Source organism: Dipodomys merriami, unplaced genomic scaffold (assembly GCF_024711535.1).
Source record: "Dipodomys merriami isolate MVZ:Mamm:240054 unplaced genomic scaffold, mDipMer1.0.p SCAF_27, whole genome shotgun sequence".
Classification (NCBI taxonomy): Eukaryota; Metazoa; Chordata; class Mammalia; order Rodentia; family Heteromyidae; genus Dipodomys; species Dipodomys merriami.
In genome coordinates, this window is record NW_027204159.1 from 15,442,456 (window position 1) to 15,467,355 (window position 24,900).

Below are 24,900 nucleotides of genomic sequence, written 5' to 3' on the forward strand. Positions count from 1 at the left end.
CCCTGGCTCTAAATGCTTCTGAACGTCTCAGGCTTCACAGATTCCAGTTTTCTAACACTTTTGAAGAAGATGCCAGATGTTGAGCAGCTGTATGGCCTTCACCCTCGGTATCTTGAGAGGCGAAGAGTAAGGGGCCATGAGGCTTTCAGCATTCCAGGAGTTCTAGAAGCTTTACAAGCATGCCCAAACTTGGTGGTGAGTACACCTGACTAGATATTTTGATACGATTGGTGAAATAATGGATTAGAAGAATGACATACTTGCTGGCTTACATGAAGATTTTAGCCATAGTACACTTTTATCTTCTGTTTCATTGCATACTTAGTATCTTATGATACAGAAAGAAGCATTAGAATCATTTGCTCAGTGAAAAACCTTTCTTTTGCTTGTTTTGATGCTATTTTCTAGGGTGTGGAAACATCGCATTTGGAGTTGGTAGAATCCATTTGGACATATATGCCACATGTCCATATTCTGGGGAAATTTCGTAATCGTAATGGAGCATTTCCAATTCCTCCCGAAAATAAACTGAAAATTCCTATAGGAGCGAAAATTCAAACATTACATTTAGTTGGTGAGTACTTATTTCCTAGGTCACTTGCATTGCTTCAAAATGCTATATAACTGAATATTCATTAAATCAATGAGAACATCAAATACAGTGAAAACAGGGGTTATACCATGGGGGAAGGACATACAAAGCAAAAAGAAATATCTTATAAATATGTTAGAAACAATAGCCAGAAAGAAAAAACATTTGAATCCTTTTCTTGGGGTTCATTTCGCTTAACATCAACTTATCTGACCATTTCTGCTTGTCTCAGACATATACTAGTTGCAAATAAGGGAAACCATGGGACCTATGTCCCTCTCCCACAATATAACCCATTTTCACTGTATTTGATGTTGGTATAATTTGTGGAGGGGAAGGGAAAAAACAAATTGTTTAAATGGTGATACAGGTGGACCCATTGCAATAATGAGATGTACAAGATGTTATGTCAAAAATGAATTTTAAAACTTTGGCGCGGGGAAGGGGAGTGGGGGAGGAGGAGGGGAGAGATGGGAAGGAAGGAGGAGGCAACAATGCTTGACAAGAAATGCACTTATTACCTTGCCCATGTAAATGTAACCCCTCTCTACGGTATTTTCACAATAAAAAAAAATGAATGAGAATTTTAGAAATGGCTTTTTGGTTCAAGTGGTAGAGTGCTGCATTGATGTGGCTTAGGCGGTAGAGCTAGAGCATCAGCTGTGAGTAACAGCTACATGAGAGTACAGGGCACTGAGTTTAAGCCCCAGTACTAGCAATAACAACAACAATGAAAAAGAAACCTATATAAAAATTTCAATTTCCCATTAACTAGATCTGTCAGGGACAAATGCCGCTTTAAAGTAGTCTGTTCCCATTTTAGAGATAGTTTGAGTAGTTGAGAAAATTATGTGGGCTTTTTTTTTTCTATTTTTTTTTTTTCTCCACTGAGCTAGAATCTTGCCCTTCTGTGCTTTATTCTTCTCATATATACCTGTTTATTCCTAGTTCTGTCCTGTAGTGGAAGAGTCTACTTATATTAGTTTTTTTTTTTTAAGGATTTTATATAGGATTTTTTTCAGATTTCTTTTATTTTTTAAAAATTTTTTTAATTTATTTTTTATTGTGAACTTATATTAATTTTAAAATAGGAAAATGTCCTATTTTTCCTTGTAGTACCTATTATGGCTAGTGAAAACAAAGGAACTGAATATTTTATGTTAGTATTTACTTGTTTAGGCTGTTTTTGAGGCATTTTCTTGCTATGTCATTCAAGCTGGCCTGTAATTAGTGATCATCCTGCCTTTATTTTCCAAGGGTTGATATCACAGGCATATGCCACCATGCTGAACCAATTTATTTAAATAGACACTTTATTACACAGCTTCATCTAAAGCATTTCAAACAAAAACTCCTAAGTTGCTTTAGTTTTCCTGTATCTTCTCCAAGCATAAAATTTTCCTGGGCATAGAATGCTCCTAAAGTTAAAAACTTTTATACCTTTGTATTTTCTGTGTTAACAGTTAATTACCAATATACCTGGTTTTATTGAGATTCATTAAGTGATTGATTCAACAGTTTAATTCTAACTGTATTGTAGTGATACAAAGATGTACAATAAATTAATGAAAATGAATGGTAGATGGGTAAGAGTGTCTTTTGTAGAATAAGTTAGAGGCAGACTATGGATTAAACATAGGAGAACTGTCTTTGAATCATTCTTATCCTTTCTCAGTTGTGTCTTTTAATCAGTTTAATCCATACTAACACCTTCCTTGTTGATGCTAAACTTAATTTAGGAATACTACATTGTGCACCTCCATCTGCTTTCTGTTTGTTTCCTTTGGTCTTTAATTTTACTTTCCATCTGTTGCCATATGGTATGTTTGCATAGTTAAAGCTAAAGTTCCCCATTTTGTTTTGAGAGGATGAGGGGTAAGGAGTTATTTTTGTAGCAGGGGAACATGCTATAAGGTTTGGCTTTTAAAGAATCAACCATTAAATACTCTGAATACAACTTCTTTGTACAACCACTTAAAGATAATTTAAAAAAATACTCTGATTTTGCTTTCCCTATTTGCTCTTGTTAGCAAACTGTTAATCTTTTTTTTATTTTTTTTTTATTGTGAAAATACTGTACAGAGGGGTTACAATTACATGGGCAAGATAATGAGTACATTTCTTATCAAGCATTGTAGCCTTCTCCTTTGTTTACCCTTCCCAGCCTCCCCCCGCCCCCCCACCCAATCCTCCCCCCCACCAAAGTTGTAAAGTTTGTTTTCAACATGACAACTTGTACTGAAATGATGAGCAGTTTTGTTTTTTTTTTTTTTGGGGGGGGGTCTGGTCATGGAGCCTAAATTCTGAGCTTGGGCGCTGTCCCTCAGCTCTTCAGCTCAAGACTAGCGCCCTACCCCCCTTGAACCACAGCGCCTCTTCCGGCTTTTTCCTTTTTTCTTATGTGGTGCTGAGGAATTGAACCCAGGGCCTCTGGCATGCAAGGCAAGCACTCTACCACTGAGTCACCTTCCCAGCCCCCAAACTGTTAATCTTTTTTCTTTTTTCTTATGTGGTGCTGAGGAATTGAACCCAGGGCCTCAGGCATACAAGGCAAGCGCTCTACCACTGAGCCACCTTCCCAGCCCCCCAAACTGTTAATCTTAACAGTTTCATTAAACTAGTTTTTCCAGCTACTGATTCTTCAGTAGTATTACTCTGGCTTCTTGAGTTCCCTTGGCTTTCTGTTGTTTACAGTGTTCAGTCTGTTGGAGTAAGTTTCTTACAAGTTATCAGTCTTTTTGTTTCTTCCATATTTCCTGAGTTCCCGGCACTCCATTCTAGAATACCTTCCTCCTTTTTCCAGCTATGATCATCTCTTAGTATGAGTCTATTGTTAAGTCCCTCATTGATCTAAACAAAAGTTATCATCAGTTTGAGCTTTTAAAATTAATGCTTGTCTGATTGTCTTTTAGAGCTAAGCTAGAAAGATTTTCCTACCTATAATTGTAGAAATGACTTTTCAAGCTCTGTCTTCTTTATCTTCTACAAACTACTATATTGAAATCTAGCTAGCTAGTTTACTTTGTGGTTGACAAATTTAGTTTTCCTACTGGAGGGACAACAGTTATGATAATCATAAATTTGTATACTTTGTCTCCATTTTCAAAATGCTTCTTTCAGAAACCTGTTATCATTTTTCATCTTTTGGGCAAATATATTCTGGAAGAGTTGTAGTGTTTTGAAAGAGACTTATATGTGTAAGTGTAGAAGTATGATTTGAATCACATTTGCCATATTCCTTTTCTAAAAAGATAATGTAACCTTATTTTAATTCACATAAGTTATTTTTACCAACATTTTTTAAGTACACCATACTTGATGAATTTCATACAACTTATTCTGACAAAAATCTCCTTGAAGTATACAAATGTTGAACACTAGATTCTTGAACTTACCAAGTACAGAGTATTTTTGTGATCTTCTTGTTTATTCTCTTTTGTATATATGTACTTTAGGTGTGAATGTTCCTGAAATCCCTTGCATCCCAATGCTAAGGCACCTTTATATGAAGTGGGTAAGACTCACTAAACCACAGCCATTTAAAGACTTCCTTTGCATCAGCTTAAGAACTTTTGTCATGAGGAATTGTGCAGGTAATGATACATAGCTATGGCAGAATTAAACACATAGTAGTCTAAAACATTCCAAAGCTACATTTGTAATTCAAGTTATATGATTACTATTTATGTTTTATAACTTATCTTTTGAGTGTGTTTTGTAAATAGTAGAAAGTATTTGTATTTAACCTGATCAAAAAATGAAACAACAATAAAGAAACAAAGTCAGATTTTACAAATATGTAGATCTTATAAGTACTTTTTATATTCCATAGGATTGTTTTAATAGATTTCAGTCTGCTTTTGTCTCTAGTCTCCTAATTGTTTACATATAGTTGTCTGACATAATCTCTCATAAACCTTGTTTTTATGATATTATTTTCCTGAACAAGCCTTTATTGTTGCTACTTCCCTAGAGTATTAGGTGGTAACTGCTATGCTTCAAAGTTCATAATCAGGGTCCCTATTGATATCCTTATTTTATTGATTCCTTTCTAAGATCTACCATCTTTTTGGGTAACATCTTGTTCATTTTTACCTACATAACTATACAGCTTTTACTTTTGTGTCCTCTATATTATTATTTTCTTACCATAAGGTGTGTACTACTTCCCCTACACATACAGACATACATACATAAATACATCCAGATATACACATTTTCAGAAAGCCAGTTTTTCCAGCTTACTTTGGGTTTTTTGTTTTTTTTCTTATGTAATATATTTTGAAACTGGATTGATTCTGGTTTTTTATCCTTTTGCAATGATCATGTTGTATCTTCATGTTAATTTTGGGCCTTTTAATGACAGAACCATATGTTTTATGAACTTCCGTAGTATCTAATAACAAACATCTCACAAAGAGATGTTATGATTGATCTGTTTACTTGAGTAAAGGATCAAATTTCATCTTCAGTTTTCCCATAAGGTACTTTTAGTTCAAAGCTATTGAGACTTCAGCAGTGTGTTTGTAAGAAATAATCCATAGTTGTCAGTGTTACTGAAAAAATTATTATGATAATTAAGTCTACGGTTAATAGCTAACTAAACCTTTCCTTTGTAAGAATTACAGACCATGGAAAGCCAACAGTTCCCTTATCCTCTTAAGACAGTTTATAATGTATTCATTTCAGTTGCTGATTTGAAAATTTGTCTTTAGGAGTTTGCATTGTTCCATTAAAGCTTTTTTTGTTGTTGTTTTCTAGGACCTACTAATTCCTTGAAATACGTCCCGCTAGTAACAGGCTTAGCCTCTGCCCGAAACTTGGAACATTTAGAAATGGTTAGAGTTCCTTTCCTTGGAGGTCTTATCCAACATGTAGTTGAAGACAGTTGGAGATCAGGTATCATTTTCTTCACTTACTAAGCATTTTAAAAATAACTTTTATGGCTGAAGGCTAGCTCAAATTGTTGCATACCTGACTAGTGAATGTGAAGCTCTGAGTTCTAACCACAGTGCTGCCAAAAATAATCAGTTAAAAAAATTCATTAAGCTTTTTTGTTTGACTTCAGTTACAAGTCTTTTAGGAAAATGCTTGTCAGTAATTACACTTTGTCCTGACTATATTTATTTGATGGATAGGTGTCCATGAGCATATGGGCTAGTAGTTACTTCTTTAATGAATGTTTAATTTTCTCAAAAAAAAAAAACAGTCAAGTTTTACTTTTTTTCCCCTGGATTCTTATTATCACTAGGTTGATGAATAATATCTTATTATATTCAAAATCTTTCCTAGACATGTTATCAGCGATTTCTACTCCCTATGGAGATATTTTAGGCTTGGATAGCCTAGGCCTTCAAAAGAACTCATGCATTATTAATGTTGCTGCCTGTATTTATTGTATAGTATATAAAACATACATCCTGTGTCTTGATATTATGTTCATCCATCATATAATGGCTTTTAAAAGAAAAAAATTGAAACTGGGTGCTGGTGTCTCATGCCTATAATCCAGCTGAGATCTGAGGATTGCCTTTTGAAGCCAGACTTGCAAGAAGGTCTGTGTGAGATACTTATTTCCAATTAATCCCTGAAAGCAGGGAGTGTAGCTATGGCTTAAGTGGTAGAGTACTAGCCCTGAGCAAAAGGTTCAAGGATGGTGCCCAGGCCCTGGATTCAAATCTCAGTACTGGCACAAAGGAAAAAAAAAGGGAAAAAAAGTTTCTTCTCTCAATCTCTTACTTAGAGTTAAGAAATGATATACAGTAGAATGTGCTTCATGGTAGTCATCTCATTGCAATGAAAAAAGAGTCACCTAGATAATTGATAGTTGAAAAATTGAAGGTCTAATTCAGCATTCCTGATACAATAATTAATTCCAAGTGGATCATATATCTGAATGTGAAAATAAAAACTTCTAAAAAATATTTTACTTGTGGAAGTAATGATTTGTTAAAGAAGACAGTGTAAGGCACACAGCATAAAAACCTAATACCATTTAAATATGTATATATATAAATACATTTATACATATATATATATCAAAAGGCATAATAAAAAGAGTGAAAATCCAATCTACAGAGTAAGAAGAGCTCTTCTCAATACAAATCTGTTAGCAGACTTGTATTGATAATATGTAAGGAGTTCTTGAAATTAATAAGAAAAAAGCAGACAACTCATTAGAAAAGTCCTGAAAAGCCTTCACATAAAGAGACTATCCATATGGCTATTAAGCATTAAAAAAGGATAAATTTTACTGAATGTTAGAGATAAAAATTAAATCACAATGCTGTTCACAGCTCTAAAGTAACTATAATATACATGAAATTAGTGTTTGTTAAAATGTGAAACAGCCAGGCCTTTCTTACATTGCTGGTGAGAGTACCTACTAACATTGACCACACACATAACAATGACATTTCTGGCTTTAAACACAATAGAAATGCATATGTATTTTCTTCGGAAGACATAATCAAGATTTTTTTCTAGAATTACTGTTTCTAATAGACATAAAATGGGAATAAGCAAATACCAATCAGCAATAGAATGGGCAGTTAAAATGTGGCATGTTCACACAATAAAAAACTATAAAAGGCTGGGCGCTAGTGGCTCACACCTGTAATCCTAGCTAATCAGGAGGCTGAGATCTGAGGATCGTGGTTCAAAGCCAGCCTGGGGCAAAACTCTTATCTCCAATAAACCACCAGAAAACTGGAAGTGGTGCTGTAGCTCAAGTGGTAGAGGGCTAGCCTTGAGCTGAAGAGCTAAGGGACAGCGCTCAGGCCCAGTTTGCCCCACGACCAACAACAACAACAAAAAAAGAAACTATGAAGCAATACAAATAAATAAAATTAGAAACACCTTCAACCAGGGTGGATGAACCTCATAATGAGATGTTTGGTAAGAAAGCAGACATAAAGTCCATGTATTTTACCTTTTATTGATAAAATTCAGGATGGACAAATCAATCCTTTGTGAAATTTCTTTGTCTTAAAAACAATTTTAATATGTAGATACAAGTTTCAAGAACAAAAGAAAAGTTGAAGGTAAGATAATGTTTATCTTGTTCCATGGTATATTGGAGGCTCAGTTTGTCTGTGTCAGTGTGTAAGTCATGGGTCTTACATTCAAGGCCTAGGCACTGGCCCTGATCTTTCTTGCTTAAAGTTGGTGCTTTACCACTTGAACTGCAGCCCCACTTTCAGCTTTTGTTGGTTAATTAGAGAAAAGAATCTCATAGACTTTTCTGCCCTGACTGACTTCAAACAGAAATCCTTAGATCTCAGCTTCCTGAGTAGCTAGGATTACAGGTGGCTGATGGCTCAAATTTTAATTGGGTGCTCTAGATTCTTTCTTTACAGTTTCTTCATGAATTTCTAGCTTTCTGAAAATCCTTGCTTAGTCTAATGCTTTTGGAATTTCCAGTTGCCATTAAAATATATTTGCAGAATGATTATCATCTTTTGTTTTATGTATTAATTTGAATGCATAAGTAAAACACATTTACTTTTAAATGATAATTCTAAGGTCTATGTAAATGACTTTACCATAATGTATTATGATAAAAGAAATGCTTGTTTTCTTTTGTTTTCCTTTAGGAGGTTTTAGAAATTTGCACACCATTGTTTTAGGAGCTTGCAAAAATGCTCTGGAAGTAGATCTTGGTTACCTCATTATCACTGCTGCTCGTAGGTATGTTTCCTCTTTACTCTGTGCCTTTTGTCTTAGAAATTTTTTTTTCTTGTGTTAACAAAAAATTGGGGGAATATCTGTGTATTTCTACGTGAGGTTTTACAGTACTTAGTTTAAAATACAAAGGAGCTATTTAAATGGCATGTGGTGTTATTTAGTGGTCATCTTAATTTTAGAACTGGGTTTATTCCAGACCTAAGATAGCCTCTAAGGGTGTGGTCTCATATCAGAGAAAGCACTTGACTCTTGAAATGGCTGAGTCCCCCAGAAGTTGGAGTTGAAACTCTAATGTTGGAACCCCTCTCATCTCTGATGGTTTTCTGAATTAATTGCTGATGGAATTTGCTGTTCAGAAATCTGCATTTTATATTTGCCACATTTGCTCTTCTAACATCTTAATGTTTTTAATCATGTCTTATTTTGTAGCACATTTTTAATATTTATACTTTCATTTTTAAAGTAAAATACTTTCAAAAATTAGCAATACCTATATTATTACCTGCTATAGAAGAATATTCTTTATTGAAGTGAAACATTGAGAAACATGTTAACGACATACCAATATAAAAGGTAAACTCTCACCTTGACTATCAGGCTGAAGAAAGCACTTACAAAGTGAGATACGATGGCCCATACCTGTAGCCTTAGCTACTCAATGATCAAAGATCAGGAAGGTGGAAGTTGGAGGCCAAACTTGGGCAATAAGTTAATGAGATCCCCATCTCAAAAAACAGCACAAATGTTGTAATACATAATTACCACATAAGTCCAGCTATATAGGTAGTATAAGTAGGAGGATCTCATGGGTCTGATACCAGCCCTAGACAAAAAGTGTGAAACTCTTAACTGACAGATGACTAAAGCAAAGAAGGGTTGTAGCATGGCTCAAGTGGTAGAGATCCTGCTTATTGGTAAGCTCAAGGCCCTGAGTTTAAACCCCAGCACTGCCAGAAAAAGAGGAAAGCACTTAGAAAAGATATAGAATTCTTACTGTATAATTCATTGTTTTGGTTTTTTTTTTGTTTTTGTTTTTTGTTGGTTGTGGGGCTTGAATTCTGGGCCTGGGCACTGTCCCTCAGCTTTTTATCTCAAGGCTGGTACTCTGCCACTTGAGCCACAGTGTCACTTCTGGTTTTCTGGTTGCTTATTGGAGATAAAAAAGTGTCACGGACTTTCCTGACCGGGCTGGCTTTGAACTGTGATCCTCAGATCTCAGCCTCTTTAGTAGCTAGGATTACAGGTATGAGCCATTGCCACCCTGAAATTCATTGTTATTTTATATATACAGTGATTCCCTCACTTATATTTTGTGTTTTTTATTGTAAAAATACTGTACAGAGGGGTTACAGTTACGTGAGTAAGGTAGTGAGTACATTTTCTATTGAGCATTGTTACCTCCTCCTTTGTTTTTACCCAACCATTCCTTCCCTCCCACCTCCCCCAACTCCTCCACCGCGTCCCACCAGCCCCGAAGTTGTAAATTTTGTTTTCAACATAGTGTCTTGTATATCTCATTATTACAATGGGTCAACCTGTATCCTTTATTACAGCATTTTATTTCCCTTCCTCTCCCCAAATTATAAAAATGTACATACAAGATGCAAGGCACCGGATCAAATACAGTGAAAACAGGGGTTATTGCAGGAGCTATGTTCCAGAGATTCTGGGATAGGTGAAAATCTGAAATAGCAGCATTAGACAGTCATCCTTCACTATGTCATGGTTCACTTACTGCTACTTCACAAATTTTCACCTATTGTAGCTACTGAGATAGATGAGGGATCACTATTTAAACATTAAAAAAAAAAAAGATACAGTGAAGCCACCACATAGCTGGGATGACTGTAGCTTCAGTATACTGTCGAAGATGATCCTACACTCAAACTGCTCCTTTAAAGGAAATACCTCTTTTTTTTAATGATAGGAGATAAACGCTGTTCACATATTAATATGTAATACTTAATGAAAATTAAATTTTAAACCTTCCAAACCTAACAGGAAGAATCTGATACTGATGGCTTTCTTTTCATTCTGCTATTTTCTTTCCTAGGTTACATGAAGTTCGGATCCAGCCTTCACTAACCAAAGATGGTGTTTTTTCTGCCCTAAAGATGGCAGAATTAGAGTTTCCTCAGTTTGAAACTCTTCATCTGGGTTATGTAGATGAATTTTTACTGCAGAGTAAGACTTCCTCTTTTATTGCCTACAACTACTGTAGAAAAGTAACTTCACAGTAATGTGCTGTGTTTTCTCAAATATAAGAAGTTGAAATCAGGTGCTCTCGCTTCTTTGAAAGAAACTTTCAAAAATACATGATTTTTTTCCCCCCATAATACCTCTGATGTTGGCATATGATTGGAAATGTAGTGACTGTCAGTATACTAATAAGATCTTCCTCCACTCCACTGCTCAGGTTTCTTTCCCATTCTGCTTCTTTTTTTTTTCCCCCACAGAATTTTATGCTTGGTTTCATTTCTTGAATTCAATCTGCCACACTTTCTGCGGCTTATGAGCTCCTATTTTCTGAGGCTTATGTGTTCCCATTTTCTGCCTATACTCTTCACTTCCATAATAAGCTTGCTGGGGTTCTGGCTTTTCCAGATAGTGGGAGCACATAATAGCATTTCTTTAATGGTAACTTCTGTGGCTTGTTTACAGCACTTTCTGATAAGGATTTACAATTGGGAACACATTCCTATAGGCTTAAATGTATGTCATTTTTCAGACCATTTTCCACATCACAGTAGTAAGACATACAAAAACGTTTTCTACCACCAACATGTTTTTATTTGTCCAAGAATTAGTTTCTTGCAGTGGTCCTTGAACTACACTTTCACACCAATTGGTATTTTTTTCTTTGGCTCAGATTTGCATTTTAGAAAAACAAGGCTTAATTTATCAGTACAGTCAAGTAAAACAATACAACTTTTTTTTTTTTTTTTTTTTTTTTTTTTTTGTCAGTAATGGGGCTTGATCTCTGGGCCTAACTGCTGTCCCTTAGCTCTTCAGCTCAAGGTGAGCGCTCTACCACTTGAGCTACAGCGCCACTTCTGGTTTTCTGGTGGTTTATGGGAGATAAGAGTTCACGGACTTTCTGCCTGGGCTGGCTTTGAACCACGATCCTCAGATCTCAGCCTCCTGAGTAGCTAGGATTACAGGTGTGAGCTACCGGCACCAGGCAAAAATACAACTTTCCTTGCTTTCATCTTATGTCTAATCTCTCTATATGATAAATGTGGTTTTCTTTTTCTTATTTTATCTTTAGCAGTCACTTAGTCCTTTTATACACCATTCTGTTTTTGTTCACTCTTCCTCTCCTCTGTTTCTCCAAAGACCACCTAGGATTCTCTGTTTTAGGATGGGTGCCAGGTACATCTGACAGCACCTCAAAGGGACGAGTGATCACTGCTCACTTGTGCTCTTTGACTTTACTTATCCGATCTCATTGAGCCTTTGAAGTACCCCTCCAAGAGGTGAGGAGTGGCCTCTACTGAAACCATTTTTATTAGAAAGGGACTGTCAAGATAGATCAATAGAAACAGTATCTTTTTTCCTAACATTAAAATTTTAAGGACAAGATTAGGAAAATGAACTGGGCAGTGGTGACTTAAGCTTGTATTCTTAGATACTTGGGAGACAGATCAAGGCATTGTGATTTGATGACAGCTTAGGCAAACATGTTTAACAGGCTGTTTCAAACATTGGCTTGTAAATTACTTACATGGGGATGTACAAATAGAAAGATCACCATCCAGATCAACGTAGTCATAAAATAAGACCTTATCTCAAAAAGTAACCATTATGGCTAGCACCAGTGGCTTATAATTGTAGCTGCTCAGAAGGACGAGATTTGTGAATGGAGGTTCAAAGGCAGTCCTGGAGACAAGAACCAGGCAAAAAGCTAGAAGTGGGAGGTGTTGATCAAGTGGTAGGGCACCATCTGTGAGCTACAAAGCAAAATGGGAAATACAGACCCTGAGTTCAAGCTCCAGTTCCCACCTAAAAGAAAAAAAAAAGACTCCATACAAAGGGCTAGGGAATCAGAGGAGGTCAAGTGGTAGAATGCCTACCTCGTAAGTGGTAGTCCCTGAGTTCAAACTCCAGTAGTGCATGCACATATACACAACATACCTACAAACACAAAAAGGTTGGAAATGTTAATGATAAATGGTTTGAGAAAGTAAATGCTATATGTTAGGAATAAAGAAATAGGGCCAGGGTAGATTAGTTATGGATCTAGGCTAAAGCACTGATGATGTTTCTAAAAAACAAATCAGTGACCCAAAGTTAACATGGATTTATTATTTCATTGCTTCATATTGAAGGTATAAGGATATAAAATAGTATAATACATTAGAAGAAGTGTGAAGTACTGTTTAGATCCAGAGCATTGGAGAGGTGGAATTGAAGCCTGCCTAACGTTATTCATGAGTCTGCAGCAAATTAAGTCAGTATTTAAACATGTAAGATATTTTTCTACTTTTGAGTAGCTCAGAGGAAATAATTAAAACAACAGAATATGTATCACAATCTGATACTTGGGAAATTTAGTAAGTTGTAACTTTTACCTTCAGCTGTTCTGTGAGATGAAGAGAGAAAACAAAAATGAATCGAAGGTTTTACCACAGCGTTTTGAAGAGTTGTGTTAAGTAGGAAACCTAAGACAGGGACAGGACAGTAATCTCAAAGAACTGAGGACAAAGATTGCATTTGCCATGTTAGGCCACATTGTTTATACAGACAGTCCAGAAAACTGGTTCAATTAATAATTTAAAAAAAGAAAAGGCAAGTTTCACATCAGTTCAGGAGGGCAGGTTCTTTCCAGGAGCACTGATAAGCTAAATAATAAAGGATTAACATTAGGAGATCTCTGAGAAGTACCAGCAAATACCAAAATTGAACACTAATAAGAGTGTGTGAGAACTATGTGGAAAATTAAATTTGAAGAGTTTGGAGTAGATTGGTTTCAGCATGTTCCAAGCTGAAAGTATAAAGGGCTATAATGTTCATTCAGGTCACCTTCACCTAGAGCTGTAGCGTTTTCTTTGCACTGTTTGTCAGGTAATTGTGTAAGAACTGTGAACACCATTAATTAAGGAACTCTCATAGTCTGATGGACTGTCTTAGAGTGAGGGGCACAGATGGGAGAAGGAATAATGGGAATCAGTGGAGGAGGATGGCTCTCAGTGGTATGGATTGGATGGAAGAACTTTCACTAGTCTCTTTTATACCAGTCTCTATAGTAGGTACTAGAGTTAGAAGTACTCTTTAGGGGCTAGGTAGATGTTTACTGTGAGGTTCAAAACTGAATCTGAATTCCCACAGTTTTTGCCAGTCTCCACATCGCCACATTAGACTTCAGAAAAGATCCTTATACAATGGGGGAGTTGCATTTTTAAGCTATTTTTCAATGCCTGAACCAATAGAGTATACTTTTTCATTATACTTTTAAGACTTTTTTGTTCTTTCATTTCCTTTTCTGAATAGTTTTACGAAATTTTCCTACTACCTATCCCTTGGATTTTTTTGTTGTTGTTTATTTGTTTGTTTTTTCTGCCAGTACCAGGGCTTGAACTCAGCTCCTTGTGCTGTTGCTCAGAATTCTTGCTCACAGCTGGCATTCTACCACTTGAGCCATGACTCTAGTCTAGCATTTTGCTGATTAATTGAAGGTGGAGTCTTAAGGCCTAGCCTTTGATTCTGATAGCAGACTCCTGTGTAGTTAAAGCCACTGGCACTCAGCTTTTCCCCATGTTTTACAATGTTATTTCTTGTTTTGTACAAGTGCTACCATATATGAAACTGAACTTGATGATGAGTATGTGAAACAATGATCCTGTCATACTAGATGCTGAGTTCAAAATGAGTGATGCTTCAAGATGCTTAAGAAGTTGACTTTCTTTGAAATTTTGTTTCTAGGCAGAATGGCTAATGCAGATTTGGTGAAGTATGGTTTGGCTGATGTGGTAGAAAATCCTGGTATCATCACTGATATAGGGATGAAAGCAGTAAATGAAGTCTTCTCCTGTATCAAGTATCTTGCAATTTATAATTGCCCCCATCTACATAACCCATACAATTGGATCTCAGGTACTATAGGCTTAGAAATACTACTGCATTTTATTGATAATGAAATAAAATGTGTCTTTGTTTTCTATGTATGATTTGATTTCATCAATAATGTAAAATATAGATATTTTATATGGATTGTTTGTACAGTAATGAGAACCATTGATAACCAGGCTGGAAGTATACCTAATGTTTCATAGAACTCCTGAAGTTCTCTGCCTGGAAATTTGTACAGTCCAGGTTATAGACTCCAGTGTGTTGATCTTATTTGGACTTGTTTGGGTGAAGCACATAAGATTATGGTTAGGAATTATTAGCAGGGCCTAAGGTATTATAGTTGTTTTCTTGGAGTTACTTTCAAAATGGCACATCCACTGAAAGGACTGAAAACTTCAGTTAGGTGACACATTAAATATTAACCTGAGATGACTTTTCTGTAGACTGGAAATTCTACTCTATTTCTGACCACCTCTTCCCAACTGATAATCTATTTGCAGAAGTGTGACTTTTTGGCTTGTTTTTTCTTATGATTGTAGTTCATTTTTCTTTTGAAAGGAGTAATATGATTTTTTTTTGTTTTAAAGGTCCTTAAATACCTCAAATCACAGACCCTTAAATATATCTAGAGCTAGAAGTTCTTGTGTGACATCTATCTTAACCAAACAAAGCCCCTCACTGACAGCTGCAGAACAACCCCCTTTTGCTGTCAGATCACTTCACAATTACATATGTGTTTTCAAAAGGCCACCTGCAGAATTATTTTAGAAACATGGGGCCTCTGTTGATATCATTCCTTAGAACCACTGTATCTCAGTTACCAGAAGCTAAATTCTGTCAGTGGCCCAGCTAAACCAAGAAATTATTGGAAAATATAAACTTTTGGATGTAAGAGGTGTAGATCACTTTAAAAAATAACATTTATTGGGTTTTTGGTTTGTTTTTCTTAAATACAGAAGAGTATAAAGAAGAAAACAAAAGTGGCCTATAATCCCATCACTCAGACTCCTGTTAACACTTAAAAATAAAAGTAATACATGCTCTTGATAAATTTCAAACAATACAGAAAGGTCCAAAATGAAAAGTCTCCTCTTCTCAAGGTAACCAACATTGACAGTTTCTTGTATATTCTTCTGGACAAATTATTTTGTGAATAGTACATCCTATACATATTTGGCTTTTAAAATTATATATGCAAAAGGATCTTCCTATGTGTCCACTGCCCTATCTTTGCCTTTTTTTTTTTTTTTTTTTTTTGTGCTGAGCACATTTTGGAGAGGGCTCTCCCTATCAGGAAGCATGCTCAGCTCTTTGTTGTTGTAGCTGCATACTGTTCTATTAAATGAGTGTGCCATAATTTCTTTACCTAGGGTCCACTTGTCAAAAGACATATAGGTTACTAAGTATATTAAATTTAAAAGAGCTGACTTGGTTTCAAGCTCCTGTTTCCCAGGCTTTCTAATTCTTCCAGTGGAATAAGGTACAGAAACATCATAATATGGAGTCAGCAAGTCTTAGAGATCAGGAAATCAGAGAAAACTTACTTTAAAAGAATATGAAAATCACTTGTGACCTATAATAAAACTCATCAGTAATGGCAAAAGTTTTACGGTAGTTTCTGTTTTCGTCATATTGTTTCTCAACAGACCATTCAAGATGGACTCGTTTAGTTGATATCAACCTTGTGCGGTGCCATGCTTTGAAACTGGACTCCTTTGGCCAGTTTATTGAACTGTTACCCAGCCTAGAGTTTATTTCACTGGACCAGATGTTTCGTGAACCACCCAAGGTAATATATAAAAGAGGCTTTTTTTTATATGCTTTTAATAGTCAAGGAAGAAAACCAAACAACATCTGTGTGTATTTTTTTTCTTTTAATGTTATGCCCTGATTGTGTTGTAGTTAGATTTTTCTACTCAGCCTCAGTAAAAGCAAAAAGTTGTTTTTAGTGTTGTGTTTTTGTTTTTTTGTTTTTTACAATTTGACCTTTTCTTGCATTGTAGTTATTAAGGGGCCTCCAGAAAAAAGAAAATATTCCATTAGTTCTGTAAAGTGAAGGTAAAATAAGGATGAGGCTCGAAATTTAAAGTTAGGCCTTTAGGGTTATCAGTGGTTCTAATTAGGAACTCACTAAGTAGAAATAAGGATAAAAATTTATTTATTGTAGAAATGTTTTAGTTTGTTGCTATCTCCTCTAAAGATGGAAAATCTGAAATTGCCCAGTTGTATAAAACTTTACTTTAAAATTGCTTCATAGAATCAATAAAAACACAATCAGTTACTATGTTCCTTTCTATTGCTTATTAATGGTTCCATTCCCATTGTTGTAGCAATTGAAGTTCAGTATAATGGGGGAAGAAAACAGCATTTGAGTTCCTGGACAAGTATCTTCCTATGTTTTCTGTAAATCAGTCTAGCTTTATTTTGTCTTGCTTTAATTGTTGTGAGCATTAAAAAAAGATCTTTCATGCTTATTTGAAAGCATTTCATGCTATATAATTACTAGTTCTGACATAAAGATGAAACGAAGAGATGCTAATGAGATGTTCTCTGCCACCCTAATTAATAAATATGGCTTGCTTTTGCCCTAGGGCTGTGCTCGAGTTGGTCTGAGTGCAGGCACAGGAATTGGAGTTTCCTCAGCCCTGGTTAGCAACCAAAACTCCAACAATGATAATGACAATAATGCCCAGAACAACAATGCCAACATCCATGACAACAATCATCATCATCCTGATGACTCGGATGAAGAAAATGACTTTCGGCAAGACCTACAGGCTGGAGAGCAGCAGTTTGCAGCCGATGGTAACCCAGATCTTTTGTGAGCTCCAGAGAGAACCAATTGCTACTTTCAATTCGCTGATTCTAGTCTCTATTCTCTTCTCTTTCCCTCATTCCATTTACCTTCCTTCCACACGGAAGGAAGTTGTTTGACAAGGCTAATGACCACAAGCATGACATTATCCTGTTTGCTTGTTTGCAAATCTATTCTTGTCTACTAATTTCACAGGATTGGAAGAACTGACATGCCTTGGGAATTAGCATACATTGATAGCCCTAAAGGCCTAGCTTAACTGAGATTTAACTGCCAGGATTAGGCAAAGTATCCTCTAAAAATCTTGACCAATGGATAGTTAAATTTAAAAGCATGAATGGACAGCATTTTTAGTTAAATGTTCCAAGAACTAAGAAAATGATCCCCATGGACATGGACATGGGCATGTTTTACAACAGCTCAGTAAAATTAACTATATAGGCTAATGAAGACCTACAAAATAACACCTGTTGGGTTCCAACCCATGCTTTGATCGACTCTGTCTACCCTTTTGTTGATGAGTGATTAGTGAGGGTACAGTGTTATTCTTTCCTTACAGAGTTTCTAAGAACTTGAAAAGAAATCCCTTCCAGCTACCTTTAAATTCTTTTGCCCACTTCCTTAAACCTAATAATTAACACAAAATAATGCCCTGATGCTATGTAACCTTGTTTATAATGACTGCATATTGACCATATGGTTCTATCTGGAGGTGAATCACCTCTAGACATTATCTTTTCACCTTCGTATTCTCTATAAGTTTTGTGTGTGTGTGTGTTTGTGTGTGTGTGTGTATACCTTGTAAAGAGTCACCAGTGATTATTGTGGAGTTTTTCTGTTTTTAAATCAAATCTGTTGGTCATCTACTTCGCATTTTCTTGGACATCTCAACAGTATTTGATATTTTCTCCATTTCTTCCTTTTGCAGGTATTTTTCTTGCCTCATTTGACATGCCTCTTCAATTTCCTTTGCTTTTTATCACCTCTTCCCCGCATTTATCCTTCCTTTACGCATTTTCATTCAGAATCATAGTATTAGTATCAATAATATACAATGGAATTCCATATCTTGACTTACAGCCTTGAGCTTTCTACCTTTTTGAAGTAAGATATACTATACACAGCTCAACACTTTTATTTCCACATGAGAACTCTTAGGCATTCCAAACTTAGAATCATCCTCACAAAAAGATACATTAAAAAGTTCAAAACTAGAAGTAACTGTAGATGAGAGAAGAGGTTATAAAATCAAGTATTGTCTCTGACTTATCTCATCATACATGTACAGATTAGTAAAGCCTTAAAATCTGTACTTCAGAGAACACAGACTGTCCATAAGAAGCATATACAAAACTGTAAACCTACAAACTAACTTGGCCTGGCAGATTATAAATTCCACTAGATAACCATGTGCTCATTAGCTTGGAGAATGCCTTTCATTGTGAAATCACAGATTCAATGTAAAGTGTTCATATTGATGTCCTGACTCTTAACATCAGTCAGAGGTTCTTGAATAATAAGGTACTAGATTGAGTGTTTTACTTCAAGTGTTTGGATTTAATTTTGTAAGCAACATCTACAGCCATGTGTTAGTGAATTTACTCAGTTTATCAGTCTGAAGTTTGTCTCAGGACTTTTTGAAATAATGTGAGAACAAAAATTACATATTCATTTTGATAGCCAGGAGCAGTTGTGAAGATCGAGGTACATCAAGCATTTAAACTATACTAAAAAGTTAAAAATGTGCTACAGAATAGCCAGTAGTTGACAACCTCGCTTCTAGAAAATAGGAAGAAATTTGTGCAATTCAGGCTTCCACGCCTAATATTGCCTGACTCATCTGACAGATACCACATGATTCAGAGTTCATCTAAAAAGCAACTTGATTTTCTAATAGCTGGCCTTCACCATCTTTTAGTATGTACCTTAGAGAGAGACAAATCATACAGCCATCCTTGATAACATCTTCCAGGACGAACTGATACTTTTCTTAAATGTGTCTTTTTTTCTCTGCTTTTATCTTATAGTTATTTACTTTTTCCACCAAATAGTCTGTCTTGTCTGTGATTTTTCTCCTATACTGTAATCAAAGTTGTTGTTAATATTGCCATTGAAACAGAGATAAGTCTTCTTTCAGACTAGACCTAGTAATCAGCTGTTCAGTTCTCAAGGCTGCCACAGTTTTCTGAGCCATCATGGCAGCCTTGAGAACTAAACAGCTTTACTTCCCTTGGTTTTTACATTGACTCCATTTATTTTTAAGCATTGAATGAGATGGAAGACATGGTTCAAGAAGATGGAGAGGTGATAGGCGAGAGTGGAAGTGACACCCCGGCCCACAGCCAGGCCATTATGCCCGTGGATGTTGATGAGGAACAAGCAGGTATTCATGTGACTTCCCACATTCATCATTCTGAAAACAGGCTTGATTGTAGTGAAGAACAGAGATTTTCTAATCTTGTGACTCCTGATATGTTTTTTTGCTGCTTATCATGGAGGCTTATAATAGATCCTCATTCTTGTTGCATGTACCTGTATATTATGACTGTTTCTCTTTCTTCCCTTCTCTCCCTCCCCTACCTTGTTTCTCACTCTCTCATTCTGTTTGTGTGTTGAAAAAGGAAACACTCAGATTGTTGATGGGAAAATAAACTGATCTCACTAAATATTCTACTTGTACCCTTCCTCCATTTCAGAGGGAAAGAGAAGCAGTTGACTTGGTTTAGAAATCAGACCAAAATATACTTTTTGGCAGGCTATAGAGTCAGTGACCCTTACACCATGACCTGTTGCAGCCTTTGCTTTACATATGGTAAAACTAATACTTTTCAAAAGCATGAATGATTCTCTCAACATCATTGAACTAGTGATCAAGGAACAGATTAATTGAGATAAGAAGTCAAGTTTTCTTGCACCTAACTTGTTGGAGTGCTGCCTTGTGTTTGAGTTGAAAATATCTTTACCCTTGTTTTAAGTGTTTTACAGATGTAGTCACTTATTCATCAAAAATCTTACTGAGTGCCAACTCTGCCAAGCATTATACAGTGTAACAGGAAAAAGACAGTCAAGGTTCCTTGGAACTTGAATTTTATTGATGGAGCTAATATTAGTCACTTGTCAGAGAATTGTATCAGAAGAGCTAAAGGTTTAAAAGCTATACTGTTAAGCAGAGAAAGCATGATTTTGTATAAATATACATTCTCAAATAACAAAAATGTAAGATGAATAATAAGTTAGAGTTGTAGAAAATGGCTCACTAGTCCTGTATGCTTATGAGGAAGTAGTCTTCATTTGCTTTGCCTTGGCTCATGTATTTCTAAGTTGGAAAAAATACATAGCTTGATTTTTAAATTATTATGCTTTATTTTGTTTTCAAGGTGATTTATTCAACTTTTTGAAATAATGAGGATCCTTGGGAGACTGGGCTTTGTGATCTTGTATTTTAATTAGCATGTGTAAAGTTGATTGATAGTCTTGTCATACTTTGTGTTGACATAATGATTTATAGTTAAAATTTCTTTTTAGTATTTCATCCAAGTATATATTCCATTAACAAGTGGACTACAAAACAAAAAGCATCTGTAACCCCAAGTACCTGGAAATTACACTTTCTGTGCAAGGTTCCAGTGGATAAACCATTGGTTCTGTCTTTTTTATTTTAGGACCCAGTGGTATTCAGCGTGTGGTAAAACCAACTCCAATTACTGTTCATGATTCAGAGAGTGACGATGAGGAAGACAGCTTAGAACTCCAGGAAGTTTGGATTCCTAAGAATGGTACTCGGCGTTACTCAGAGCGGGAAGAAAAACCTGGAGAGTCAGCACAGTCCAGGGAACTGTCAGGTGAGAGATGATGTCTTACTTGAGACTGTTAGTAAGAGTCACCATCAGAACTGACATACTTGATCTGTGTACCTACTGCAGCTTGTGGTACATGTTCTTACAAAATGCAATAGGAAGCAAGAAAGGCAGTAGTCCAAGAAAGAGGGGACTCTGGGTGGTGCTATAGTGGGCAAATGTAGCACAAAGAGCTGTGAATGAGTGTGCAGGGAAGAGGAGGAGTAAGAATTACAAGTACTTCAGTGGAGGCTGGAGGGATGTGTGGCATAAGGCACCAGGGGTCAGCAGGAGGCTGGTGCCTCCCATAGGGGTGATTCCGAGTCATCCAGAGCAATGAAGAAGCAACTGTTTCCAGCTGTTACTGTCCAGTTATCCTTAGTGGACATTGGTGATGGTTTTGTACCTGAGGGTAGTTGTAAAGTATATTTGTAGAACCCCTTTGCCTCCCTTTAAATCTAGGCAACAACCTCAGCTATTTGCCTCACTATGAAACTATCATTCTCTTAGGTTTATATACTTCTTCCTTGACTTGCCTTCCATCTCAATTCTCAGAACCATTTGCTTGTAACAAAGGATGGATATTTTTCTAATTTGTGCATTCATTTTCCCTCCTTATTCCTTAAAATGTTTGAATGTTCAGTATACATTTAACACTATCTGAAATATATATATACTTTTGTTAATGGAAAGCTCAGTTATTTTGAATTTGGAATAATATTACTAACCATTAACTGATTATCCGATTTTTAGGCTGTTTCTTTTAAGAAATTCAGAAAACTAACTTGGTTGCAAAGTGTTTTTGGCATTCAAATGTAGTTTCCTAGAAAGTTCAGTTTGTAAATGTAGCAACTGGATGAAAGCTTACAAGTTCATTCTTTTTAATATTCATTGAGCCTTACTGTGTTAGGCACTGTGGGGGTCACGAGGACGAATCAAGTCATGGTCTGTCTTTCTGTATGGAACCTTCACTCTAATCCAAGAGTCAGATTGTACTGGTCCTGTGGGGCTTATACGACAGTGGCTTTATGAGCGTGCAAAAGAGATGACACAGAGGTCCCAGGCTAAGATATTTGTGAGAACAAAGACTGAGGTAATGAAGCAGAGGTATACTGAAAGAACCATTGGGATGGAGCATAGAATGGAGGTAGAAGAGGATAAAATGGGAAGGATAGGTTGGAATTAGATCATGGTGAGCTTTGTCAGCTGAGCTGTGAGTATAATCCAGGTAGGCACTAAGGAGCCATAGGGAATTTTTGTAGCAACATAGAAATGTGATAAGTTTTACTTTAGGAAAATTAGTGTACATTGTTTCCTGTTCCAGATTTACTCTTGCCTTTTGTCCAGAATTTGTACTGAAATCTCTTCTTTTCCTCGGGCCGTTCTTCTTTTTCTGTAAGCAGTAAGTGGAAAAGGCAAGACTCCACTTCGAAAGAGGTACAACTCCCATCAGATGGGCCAGTCGAAGCAGTTTCCCCTCGAGGAAAGCAGCTGTGAGAAAGGCTGTCAGGTCACCAGTGAGCAGATCAAAGCCGATATGAAAGCAGCTAGGGATATTCCCGAAAAGAAAAAAAACAAGGATGTTTATCCCAGCTGCAGCAGCACCACCGCCAGCACAGTGGGAAACTCCAGCTCACACAGCACTGCTTCTCAGAGCCCCGACTTTGTAAGGACGGTGACCAACAGCGGCTCTTCCGAGCCTAGCCCTACAGAAGTGGATGTGTCCAGGCAGTGTGTCTGCTCCCCCGGTGGGTCAGAGGACTCTGAGGCCATGGAGGAGGGAGATGCAGAGAGTTCTGTCTGCCCCAGATGCTGCTGTCACAGGCCCCAGGAATCCCAAAGGAGAACTAGCAGATGTTCTGATGAGGAACGTCCTTCAACCAGCCGAGCCTGTGTTGTGAATGGCCCGGATGGTACGAGATCCGCCTTTTCCTTTAGGACTCTGCCACAAGGGGGGTCTTCAGGCCCAGCACATGATGAGAGGACTAATGGGAGTGGCTCTGGGGCTACAGGTGAGGACAGGAGGGGGAGCTCCCAGCCTGAGAGTTGTGACGTGCAGTCTAATGAAGACTACCCTCGGAGGCCCCTAACCAGGGCCAGGAGCAGACTGTCCCATGTACCGCTGGTATCTGAGTCAGGTATGACAATGCTCCCAGAATTAGCCATTGCAGGGCAGGGCTGGAGAAAGACTTGAGAGCTTGTGCCATGAGTTTCTTTAAAAAAACGATTTTTGTAAATGTGGGGGTTCTTTGGTCCATACAGATTTTGAACTAATTTTCAAGAGTGTTCAGAGTGGGGATATAAAATGCTTTGTGAAACATTCAACACAGCAAACTCTAAGAATGTTCCATTTTTAAGTAAAAATACAACTGTGTATGTTTACCCTAAATAGAATTTTCTTTTGTGTTAACTGATGATCCTGAGGATTGAATTCAGGATCTTATATTTGCTAGGCCAAGAAACAGAATCTAATGTCTAAGCCTCCCATATTTAGGGATGTCATAGGAAAAGTTAAACCTTAGCAAGCAAGTAAGAACCTGAGGGTCTGTACTTGGGACAGTGAACTCTCAAGTGTAGCTTCCAGGTTTTTCTTTAATACCTGCCTCTGGAGTATTTAGTGGTATTTTTTTCTGAAATCTAATTTCCATTTAGATTTACTAGGAGATAAGCAGGTAAGTAATTAGTTTTGCTAAGTTATTTAGATGAAGATGTACTTATGTACACACAGATATATATGTATGTGTATATATATATATATATATATATATATATATATTGCACACACAAATACACATGTATCTATACTCCAAACATACATATATATGGATGTATACATATGTCCTGAGTATCTGTATTGAGTAAACCAAGTCATTAGAATTTCTTAATTACCACTCTGTTTATATTTTGACTTTGTTTTTAAATAATTTCCGTCTCTTAAGTTACTACTAATATCTGTCAGTGAATAATAGATTTTAATATTCTCCCAAGGACCCCTTTAAAAATCCTAAGACAGCCCCAAACAGGCAGAATTAGTGCTTTTTTTCTTTTTTTCTTTTTTGGGAACTGTCCCTTGAACGTTTGTGCTCAAAGGCCAATGCTCTGCCACTTAGCCACAGTTCTACTTGGCTTCTTGGTTATAGATTGGAGATCAGAGACTCACAGACTTCCCTATTCAGGCAGCCTTGAACATAATCCTTTGAGCTCATCCTCCTTAGTAGCTAGGATTGTAGGTGTGAGTCACTGGCACCCAGCGAGTCAGTGCTTTTTTACATTCTAGTCAATAAATTATATGTCTAAACTGCACACAGTAAGCTTTCATAAGTATGAGATCTTGATTGTATTAAAATTATAGAAACTCATAGGAATATGTGAGCTTTGCTTGAAGATTTCATATCATTGTACTACCATTTTTAAGTGTTCTATTCACTGGCATAAGTATGGGCCTGTGATCTGTCACCAACATCTGTCCAAACCTTTTCATTATCCCAAACTAAAGCTCTACCCTTTAAAAAGTAATTCTGAGACTTTTCACCTTTGTTTTTATTTTTGATTTGTATTTGTAAAATCAGAGCTACATGTTTTATTTTCATTTTCATGGGGAAGAGGGAGGGTATTTACATGTATGTCCATACTGGGTAAGAACTCAGGGCTTCACTTTCTCCCTTAGCTTTTTTTGCTCAAGGCTGGCACTCTTAACACTTGAATCACATCTCCACTTCCCACTTTTTACTTTTTTTTTTTTTTTAAATTTTGAAAATACTGTACAGAAGGGTTACAATTACATGGACAAGACAATGAGTACACTTCTTATCAAGCATTGTAGCCTCCTCCTTTCTTACCCCTCCCATCCTCCCCCCCTCCCACCCCCGCCACCCAATCCTCCCCCCCTCTCCCCCCGCACC

General features: G+C 36.6%; 1 protein-coding gene across 6 annotated transcripts in view; it reads left to right on the plus strand.

Moving 5' to 3' along the window:
• Window positions 1-24,900, plus strand: part of Fbxo38 (F-box protein 38) — a 50,419-nt gene that overhangs the window by 10,478 nt on the left and 15,041 nt on the right. For 3 of the 6 annotated variants that reach the window (XM_070036342.1, XM_070036344.1, XM_070036343.1), the window contains exons 4-15: window positions 32-195; window positions 409-574; window positions 4,048-4,185; window positions 5,354-5,491; window positions 8,188-8,281; window positions 10,332-10,462; window positions 14,201-14,371; window positions 15,994-16,136; window positions 16,939-17,152; window positions 19,426-19,545; window positions 20,825-21,004; window positions 22,402-23,136. In XM_070036342.1, coding sequence (XP_069892443.1) covers window positions 32-195; window positions 409-574; window positions 4,048-4,185; window positions 5,354-5,491; window positions 8,188-8,281; window positions 10,332-10,462; window positions 14,201-14,371; window positions 15,994-16,136; window positions 16,939-17,152; window positions 19,426-19,545; window positions 20,825-21,004; window positions 22,402-23,136 — 2,394 coding nt within the window. The remainder of the gene's footprint in view (window positions 1-31; window positions 196-408; window positions 575-4,047; window positions 4,186-5,353; window positions 5,492-8,187; window positions 8,282-10,331; window positions 10,463-14,200; window positions 14,372-15,993; window positions 16,137-16,938; window positions 17,153-19,425; window positions 19,546-20,824; window positions 21,005-22,401; window positions 23,137-24,900) is intronic. The other 3 variants (XM_070036345.1, XM_070036346.1, XM_070036347.1) reach the window with 3 other exon arrangements.